At 35.1% G+C, this 10,630-nt stretch overlaps 2 protein-coding genes and 1 pseudogene across 2 annotated transcripts in view; all 3 read right to left on the bottom strand.

Annotated features, from left to right (window-relative positions):
• LOC145965742 (uncharacterized) overlaps positions 1-10,630 on the bottom strand; it is a 314,284-nt pseudogene that overhangs the window by 49,186 nt on the left and 254,468 nt on the right.
• Positions 1-10,630, bottom strand: part of LOC145965734 (proto-oncogene tyrosine-protein kinase ROS-like) — a 313,112-nt gene that overhangs the window by 197,094 nt on the left and 105,388 nt on the right. The gene's annotated exons all lie outside the window — the stretch shown is intronic.
• LOC145965762 (uncharacterized) lies at positions 8,946-10,383 on the bottom strand. The gene is made up of 2 exons (XM_083089448.1): positions 10,110-10,383; positions 8,946-9,100 (listed from the first exon to the last, which is right to left on the bottom strand). The coding sequence occupies exons 1-2, from the start codon at positions 10,381-10,383 to the stop codon at positions 8,946-8,948; spliced, it is 429 nt and encodes a 142-aa protein (XP_082945574.1).

Here is a 10,630-nt window from a genome sequence, read left to right as displayed (position 1 = left end):
TATTTCTCAAAAAAAGTATTTTCAATAAAATCTGTACATATTATATGTATACACATTTTTTATGTACGTATAATTAATTTTAATCTAATTAGATGCTTTTTTGGAAAAGCAATGTTTTTTGAAAAAAAATGTTTTGTAGTTATATAGTTTTCATGGAGATATAATACAGCTACCTTGATTTTGGGAAGATTTCTCAAAATCAAGATTAACTTAGTTTTTTAAACTATATGTATTTTTTCTAAAAATAATACATTGTGTTGGAAATACTTTTTTTGAAAAATATCTTATTTTTCTAAAAATTAATTGGTTAGATTAAAGTGAATTACCCTGTATATATTCTGTATATGTATATTATATAAACAATTTGTATATTAATGCCATAATGATACATAAATACACATATGTATATATATATATATATATATATATACATATATAACAATAAAATAATTAGTACGTCATAAATGAAAGGAAAAACGAATTAAAACGAACATTATAATATTAATCATAATTATATAAACATAATTATATATGTCATACATAAAAATAAACATATAATTATATTTACAACATATGTGCACGTTTCGTTTTGCAAAAATATGAAAAATAAAGTTTCTAATAAAAATTCAAATTAAATTTATAATATATTATAACACATATGCTTAGAAATTTATTCTTAAATGGTAATAATTATCGTAATTAACATCTAAAATGCACGCAAAATTAAATAAACTTATTCTTAAATGTTATTAATTGTTACTTAGATTATAGAAAAATCTATCATAATAGTATATGTTGCATAGTAAACTATAGTAAATATATATCTTTTTATTTCAAATATTTCCTAAATTAGTCTTTACGCTGCGGATCTTGTATATCCGGATTTTCTTCATTATTGAATGTTTCTGTATCTTCATCAACTATTTCTTTATTTTTATTATTATTATTATTAAATCTATCCTTGCTTCTCTCTAACAAGCCATGCTTTTACATTTATTATTTCAACATCTGTACAGTTTTGAGCATTCTTGTTAAGTCGTACGGCAGCTATAAAATAAATAAATATATTGTAGGAATTAGAAGGATTAATATAAGACATTTGTGTTTATCTCAACGGGTCAGGGCATCTTTGTCACTGCGAGTGAGATGCCCTTGTTTGTATGTAGGCAACAGCTAAGCGCGACGGTTGATCGCCTGTGCGATTCGAAACGGCAGAAGACCGAAATCCGCGACAGAGGAAGGTCGTGAGCTCTCTCAAGTATCTTCCGAGGAGTGTAAAAGACGGACTCGAATAAAATAGATTTAATCCGAATTCCTCGAGTTGGTTTAATTAACGATATCTCCCACAAGACCCGCGAATCCTATAATATTTGGAGGCTCAGCCGGGATCTGGTCGGGACGTCGTGCGCAATTGCGCTGAGTGCGGTAACGTTGATTCTGAGTGAACAATACTGAGTGCGGTGATACTGATTGTGAGTGCAACAGAGTTGGATGCGGGTCTGATGTCCCTGCGAGTCAACAGAAAAGACGAGATGAATTCCACGAAGAATCCGTCTGATTTTACGGTGGTTGAGCTCAAGGAGAGACTCAAAAATTTTGGCTTGAGTACGTCTTGCTCGAAAAACGATCTCATAAACTGACTGATGGAAGCGGATCCTGAGGGCGGATGGCTTCGCGAGTCGGGCCTGCGGACAGGTGAGCAAAACGATCTGTCGCAGAATGGAGAGGTGGAGGCGAGTGGGTCGGAGAGCCGTAATGCATCTGAGATACCTAGAGTGGACGAGGCAGGGATGCTGCAAGAGATGAAAATCATCAGGAGAGAGAAGGAACTGCTGGAGAGAGAGCTAGCGTTAGCGCGACGGGAAGCGGAGTTCCTTCGTGAGAAGGAGAGAGAGCGAGAGAGATTCGAGGCGGCCGAGCGGAGAATGGATCGGGCGGAGGCGCGGCGAGGGGCGAACCCCACGGAGACGATTGAGACGACGGTGCGGCCAAGTATAACAGCAATCGCTGAATTGTTGGCGCATTTCAATGGAGTGAGTGATTCCTGGGAGGTGTAGGAGAAGCAGGTGCGACTCCTTGCGTCGACATACCGCCTTCGGGATGAAATGGCAAGAATACTGATAGGCGCAAGACTGAAGGGTAAGGCAGCTGAATGGTTTCGTTCTAAGTCCGAACACTTGGAGATGACGGCGAACGATCTCCTTGTGGAAATGAAAGCCATGTTCGACCTTCGCCCGAATAGGCTAGCTCGGAAAAAGGAATTTGAAGAACGGATTTGGAAGAGAGGCGAGGCTTTCGGTGCATACATGCATGACAAGATTATTTTGGCAAACCGAGTGCCGATCGGAAAAGACGACCTCGTTGATTATATCGTGGATGGTATATCTGATTTGAACCTGCAGGACCAAGCTCGAATTCAGGGGTTTACGTCGACAACATCTTTGTTGAGAGCCTTCGAGAAGGTGACCCTGCGATCAAGAGAACAGCGGGATCGCGGCGCCGTCCCGACGGGCCGACTGGATGCGGCTACTGCGGGCGGAGAGGTGCAGAAATCCCGCGGGGGAGCGAGGTGGCCAGGGAGCGACAGGGAAGAGCGGAGCCGTCCGAGACGATGTTACAATTGCGGAGGACAAAATCACCTGAGCGCGAACTGCCCGACTAGGGAAAATGGGGTGAAGTGTTTTCGTTGCGGCGAGCGCGAGCACGTGGCGGCGAAGTACGCCGGGAAAGCGAGCGTAGAAAAAACTAGCTGCGTGGTAATGCGATGATAAATGTTACAAAGACGTGTTTATAAACACACGTAGAATATTGGCGATGATCGACACGGGTAGCGACATGTGTCTCATGCGCGCGGAATGTCATGGCAGCTTGAACGCTCCACTTAGAAAAAATAAAATTTATTTCCGTGGTGTGGGTTCAAATAATAATGAGACGTTAGGCGAATTTGACGCGGAAGTTCGGATCGACGATGATATTTATAATATTAAAATACGAATAGTTTCTGACGAGCTTATGCGATACGATTTTATCATTGGCGCCGACTTTTTTAAGAACGGTAGACGTAATAATGAAGAAGGGCGAAATATTAATTTCGAAATCGAAAAGAGACCCCGAGCTACCGGAGATATTTCAGATCGACTGCATATGCGAAACAAGCGAATTAGCCGTTGCACATCTCGATGATGATCGTTGGAGCGCGTTAGAAGATATGGTTCGCGGTTATGTACCGAATAAAACGCGTGATGTAAATATTAGGATGAAACTGATTCTCAAGGACGATGAGCCTGTATACCAGAGAGCGCGACGATGCTCTGAACAGGAAAAACAAATAATTAAACGACAAGTAGACGAATGGATGCGCGAGAATATTGTGCGACCGTCTTTGTCGGAGTATGCCAGTCTGGTAGTTCTAGTAAAGAAAAAGAACGGTGCGTATCGTCTATGTGTGGATTACCGGCGATTGAACCAGAAAATTATAAAAGATCGTTATCCGTTACCCTTAATTGACGATCAATTAGATCGGTTGCAAGGCGCGAGAATCTTTACGACTTTAGACCTCAAGAACGGATTTTTTCATGTCGACGTGGGTGAGGACAGCCGTAAATTTACAGCTTTTATTATACCTGACGGGCAATATGAGTTCCTGAAAATGCCATTCGGTCTATGCAATTCGCCAGCCGTTTTTCAGAGATTTGTAAATGCGGCGTTTAGAGATTTTATTTATGACGGGACTGTATTGACCTACATGGATGACTTGATTGTGCCGTCCAAAAATTACGAGGATACGTTTATAAAGCTGCAGCGGATACTCGATAGAGCGAGTGAGCTGGGTTAACAATCAATTGGGATAAGTGCCAGTTCTTGAGAACGAAAGTAGAATTTTTGGGACACATAATAGTCAGGTGACATGCGGCCGTCGAAGGCGAAGACAGACGCGGTAACGCGATTCCCCGAACCGAAAAACGTTAAACAGGTGCAAAGTTTTTTAGAGCTATCGGGTTACTTCCGAAAGTTTATTGATAATTACTCACTGATTTCGCGGCCTCTGACAAATTTGTTAAAAAAGGATAGTGCGAGTTGCGAGATGGGCCCTACAATTAGAGAAGTTCAATTACGTTATCGAACATCGTTCGGGAAAAGCAATGACGCATGTTGATGCGCTCAGTCGGAACCCGTTGCCTGTGTATATGTCGAGCGAGCGTGAAGAGGGTATAGCGACGCGAATTCGGAAGGCGCAACGCGAGGAAGCACATTTACGAGAAATAATTGATCTGGTTGAAGCGAAGAAGGCTGTTGGTTTTGTAATGCGAGCAGGAGTTTTATTTAAAATAATTGACGACGAGGAGCGAATGGTGGTTCCACGGTCGATGCATTTACAAATCATTAGGCATATACACGATAGAGGACATTTATCGGCAATTAAGACCGAGCGATTAGTGGCAAAGGAGTATTGGATACAGGGTTTGAAAGCGAAGGTCGAGAGGGTGGTCCATAGTTGCGTGCCGTGCATTTTAGCTGAGAGAAAACATGGCAAGAAGGAAGGACTGCTGCATCCGATAGAGAAGGGTGAGGCTCCCTTGGATACTTTTTATCTCGATCATCTGGGACCGCTCCCTTCGACGCGAAAACAATATAGATACATATTGGTTATAATCGATGCTTTCGCCAGGTTCGTCTGGTTGTACGCGGTTAATACTACTAGTACTGCGGAGGTTGTGTGCTTGGCGAGGCAGGCGCATGTTTTCGGGAATCCGAGACGAATTATTTCGGATCGTGGTTCAGCGTTTACGTCCGGCGACTTCCGGAAATATTGTGATGCGGAGGGAGTGCAGCATGTCCTCACGACGACGGGTATGCCCAGGGCCAACGGGCAAGTGGAGAGAGTCAACCGGACGCTGATTCCAGTATTGACAAGGTTGTCTGCCCCCCGACCAGAGGAATGGCACAAACATTTGAATAATGTGCAAAAGTATTTAAATGCCATTTCACATCGGAGTATTGGGATGACGCCCTTCAAGCTATTATTTGGAACGGACATGAAAATGAAAGACGATATCTCTATCCGTGAGCTGATAGAGAAGGAAATAATTTCTATCTTCGAGGAAAATCGAGATGAGATAAGGAGTCAAGCAAAAAAAAACATAAGACGAGTACAGGAGGAGAACCGTCGAGGATTTGACAAACGAAGGAAACCGGCGACAGCCTATAACATCGGTGATCTCGTGGCCATCAAAAGAACGCAGGCCAAGCCTGGATTGAAACTCGCACCTAAATATCTTGGTCCCTATCAAGTTACGAGGATATTGAGAAATGATCGCTACCTTGTCGAAAAAGTCGGCAAACACGAGGGACCTTATGAAACATCCACCGCAGCGGAATACATTAAGCGTTGGGCGGATGAAGATGACGAAGTGACAACGGATGAAGAAAATGACGCTATCTGAGTACAGATAGCGACGCAGGATGGCCGAATGTAGGAATTAGGAGGATTAATATAAGACATTTGTGTTTATCTCAACGGGTCAGAGCATCTTTGTCACTGCGAGTGAGACGCGATGCCCTTGTTTATGTAGGCAACAGCTGAGCGCGACGGTTGATCGCCCGTGCGATTTGAAACGGCAGAAGACCGAAATCCGCGACAGAGGAAGGTCGTGAGCTCTCTCAAGTATCTTCCGAGGAGTGTAAAAGACAGACTCGAATAAAATAGGTTTAATCCGAATTCCTCGAGTTGGTTTAATTAACGATATCTCCCACAAGACCCGCAAATCCTACACTATGTACATACAATATATATTATACACACACATACACACATTTATATATATGCATAGAAGTGTATATTATGTATGTTATATACTTATCTTTAAAAAATCTCGAAATTTCGGGATTATGTGAGGAGCAACGTCAATAATTACACGTATAGAGTTGTTATCATTCGTTCTCTCTCCGTCCCGCGCTTACCTTTGCTTTATTTTGATCCGATTGCTCTCTCGCGACCTGCGTTTACTCTCACGTGCTTGATGAAAATATTCAGAATATACTTTCAATTAGTCAAGTCGCGATCCCCACCGACACAGTTGAAATATAATAGAAACCAGGCGGACAGTAAGCAGAGATTGGAACAGTAAAATGTCGAGGCTCTACGTACACGTAGCCACGTAGCGCGGTAGTGACCAGGAAACAGCAGAACATCGAGCCTAAAGTCTCCACATACACGATGCGATAATGCATTGCATCGCTTAAAATTTAAGGCCTCTCTGTCACTTATTGTTTGTTTCTAACGAAAAATTGTCGCTGTCGCTAACGATATTCTCGCATTTTTTAAATTACAACTTTTACATTTAACCATACATATATTAATGAAATAATATTAGTATAATTCTTAACAGCACAACATATCCAAAAGACATTCAGAGGATATTCAGAGAACATCCAAACATCATCTGGATGTCCTCTAAACGTTTTTCGGATATGTGTACTGTTAGGGAATAATTTATATTATTAATATATGTTTAAATGTTTATTAATATATTTAATATATTTATGTTTATTAATATATGTTTAAATAAAAGTTAAAAATAAAAAGTTAATAGAAAAATTAAAACTCTCTCTCTCTCTCTCTCTCTCCCCTCTTAGAAATTAATACAAAAATTAAATATTTCCACAAAAATTAAAAATTAATACAAAATAAAAAAATTTTTAATATTAATTTAAAGAACTTGGCGTCGCAAAATTTTAAAGTATATATATTAAAGATACAATAAAATAATAATAATATTAATAATATAATAATAATAATAATAATAACAATAATAATAAATTTAATTTGGATCTTTAATTTAAAACTATTTTTAATTTAGTTACATCAATAACTGCAATGTAAATATATATGAAAGAATACGTTAATTTTATTGTTTAGCATATTGTTTAGCAGCATTTTTTCAAGTTTTTTTAACTAAAATTTTTTAATTTTTTAATTTGTATTACTTCTTAATTTTTATAGAAATTTTTAATTATTTGTATTAATTTCTAAGTTTTAATGTTTCTATTAATTTTTTATTTTATATTTTTTGTGTTTTGTATTGTTGGATATATTTTATATTCTAATAATAACGCACAATATTAAATGTACATACATTTAATATTGTGCGTTGTATATACATATGAAACACATTAATGCATACATGTATTACGTACCATATAATGTATATTCAAATCACGTATATGAAATGTATATACATTTAATATTATATACTGTATATACATATGAATTACATTAATAAATATACATATTAAGTATCATAATGTATATTCTAATAACGTACATAAAATGTACATACATTTAATATTGTACGCTGAATATAGATATGAAATACATTAATGCATATATGTATTACGTACCAAAATGTATATTCAAATCACGTATATGAAATGTATATACATTTAATATTGTGTGCTGTATATACATACAAATTACATTAATAAATGTACATATTACATACTATAATGTATATTTAAATCATGTATATGAAATGTATATACATTTAATATTGTGTACTGTATATACATACAAAATACATTAATAAATATATATGTCACATACCATAATGTATATTCAAACCAGGTATATGAAATGTACATAAATTCTACATACAGGATATTATTTTCACATAATGGAGAAAAAATGCATATACATAGGATGTCCGATGTTATGTGGATAATTGTAAACAACGTAATACAATGATATATCTAATTTATGTTTTTGAGTAATCGAAGCGAAACCTAATAATTGCGATTATATGTATATATATGTATAAACAATATTTCAACATAAAAATATAATTAATTTTCGACATTATATATAACCAATAATTACAAACTGATTGTAAAATTTGTGAGTGAAAGAGGAAACGCGAATAATATCCTCTATAATAATTAGTTGTGAATATATAAATATAATAATATAATTATTTTTAAATTTATAACAGTTATCATGTATGAATTTTTACATCATTCGGGATAAGTATATACATATATTTTATCTATATATTTAATGATTTACTGTATATTCAAATTATATATTACAATGATGATTACAAAAGTATGCAGTTGTAAAAATGAACTATACTTATTGCTCTATCTCCACTGGCTATATTTAATAAAGCTAATAATGTATAATATTTACACACAATTACGGTCTATCATTTCGAAAGATCACCAAATACTGACAACGTTTTATAGATATGTATGATATTATGCATTATAAAATATATTAAGTAACATATAAGATTATATAAATCATTTCATAATCGATGCAACGATACCGTATCTCGCAATAATCTGGCGAGCACATTTTCCCGAATAATTCTAATTTTCATACTACAGTATTCTAGTAATCATAAATCCACAAATTATAAATTTTAAGTAAAAAGATGGATAGAATTATTGCGCAGAAATCATCACAAATATTTTAATATTTTAAATAATACTATATATTAAATGAAATAGGAGCACCGCTCAGATTCCGCGCCTTATTGGCTGTTATTTGTCAATTTTTAATTATCTTTAATTATAGAATTGTGTAACACATTGCACATGACGAGCGCTAAATCATCGAATCGAAATTGGAAATCGCTGTTGTGAGTACTGTTGTGGAAATTCAAGTTAGTTTATCAATAAAAAAGTTTGACTAGTTAAGATTAAGCTGCATTCACAAAAATTTATTAGCACATATATAAAAAAAGAATTCTACATATATTCTTCTATATTCTAATATATTTCATTTTTTCATAATACAATATTAACGTTGCACTTTTAATCTTATAATATCTACAATATCTACAATATGTACAATATCACAATATTCTCATAGAAAAAAATTAAAAAATTATATATGTATGATTTTAAAATACGTATATTATAAATCCTAAATTTTATTGTACACACTACCGATCAGAAAGTACTTCGTGCATAATAGCGATATCAGTTGGATAATTTTTTGACAAGTTTTCAATTGGTACGTAACGAGTGCCTTCGAAATGAGAAAAGTATCGTCCTATCTCTACATTATTTATCCATTTTGGTGGACTTGTTATAGTATCTAAAATAAAAAAAATATATTTTATATATTTATGCGCATGCATAAAGAGATGAAAAATGATATAAAATATATATATACAGGGTGTCGCAGACCACCAGTATCAGCCGAATATCTCAAAAACTGAGCGCGACAGACAAAAATATGTCAGACAAAAGTTGTAAGGTTTCAAGTAACGCATTACATGGCGATATCAGTATGACCTTGAAGAGTGTTGTCAAGGTCACGTAAAGGTCACCTTGAATTCTGTAAATGGAAACTCCAATTTTTTATTGAATATTCTTATAGCTTATCTCGAGCTTTCCAAAGCACTATAATAAAATATTTTTCTCTTAAGTACTTTTCGAGTTATGAGGCTTGAAATCATTTCTTAATTTTACATAAACCATAAAATATTTAGCAAGATATTCATTTTTCGATTATCTTACCTTAATACTTTTATGTACAAAATAATGAGAGGAATCGATTGATGTAAAGAAAATACATAGTTGTTTATGAGAAAAAAAATGTAATTCTTAATTGCAAATTACATATTTTTTCTCAAAAACAACTATGTGTTTTCTTTACACCAATCGATTCCTCTCATTATTTTGTACATAAAAGTATTAAGGTAAGATAATCGAAAAATAAATATCTTGCTAGATATTTTATGGTTTATGTAAAATTAAGAAATGATTTCAAGCCTCATAACTCGAAAAGTACTTAAGAGAAAAATATTTTGTTACAGTGTTTTGGAAAGCTCTCGAGGTAAGCTACAAGAATATGTAATAAAAAATTGGGGTTTCCATTTACAGAATTCAAGATGACCTTTACGTGACCTTGACAACACTCTTCAAGGTCATACTGATCGTCATGTAATGCGTTACTTGAAACCTTACAACTTTTGTCTGAAATATTTTTGTCTGCCGCGCTCAGTTTTTGAGATATTCGGCTGATACGGGTGGTCTGCGTCACCTGTATATATAATTTATATGATTTATAAGAGAGAATGCTACTAATATCTTATACATACCTTGTGGTGCATAACATACTATATTATTTTCTGCAAGAATTATATAGTGCGGTTGATAGATAAATCTGGAATTGCCTGATTTGTAAGTATAACATTTGCAGAAGCACATGTGCTGAGTTTCACAGCATGCGCTGAGATGTGGAGCAACAGATTTTAATTTTTTTTGTACGAACGCAGCTTTACATTTGTAATTCCACCCAATTATCACACCAGTATGAGGATTACATTTCTCAGTCGAAGGCAAATATGGTTTCGGTGAATGCGTTACGATCATACCAATAGTATGTTTAATTTTTTTCTTTATTTCCAGTTTACTCCTCACGATATTAAGTCTATCCTATATATAACAGATATCGTAATAATGAAATTTAAATAATACTTCTTGTCAAGTGTTTTTAAAAATAATTATTTTAATGTGACTTAAATTATATAAATAGTTACTATCACTATATATTGATATCTGAACTACTCATATACATATACATATACACACACACACACACACACACACACACACACAC

Source organism: Camponotus vicinus, unplaced genomic scaffold (genome assembly GCF_025532165.1).
Source record: "Camponotus vicinus isolate PSW18456_S1 unplaced genomic scaffold, iyCamVici1.0 SCAF_14, whole genome shotgun sequence".
NCBI lineage: Eukaryota > Metazoa > Arthropoda > Insecta > Hymenoptera > Formicidae > Camponotus > Camponotus vicinus.
The sequence above is the reverse complement of the archived record's forward strand: the minus strand, read 5'-3'. Positions and strand labels throughout refer to the sequence as shown.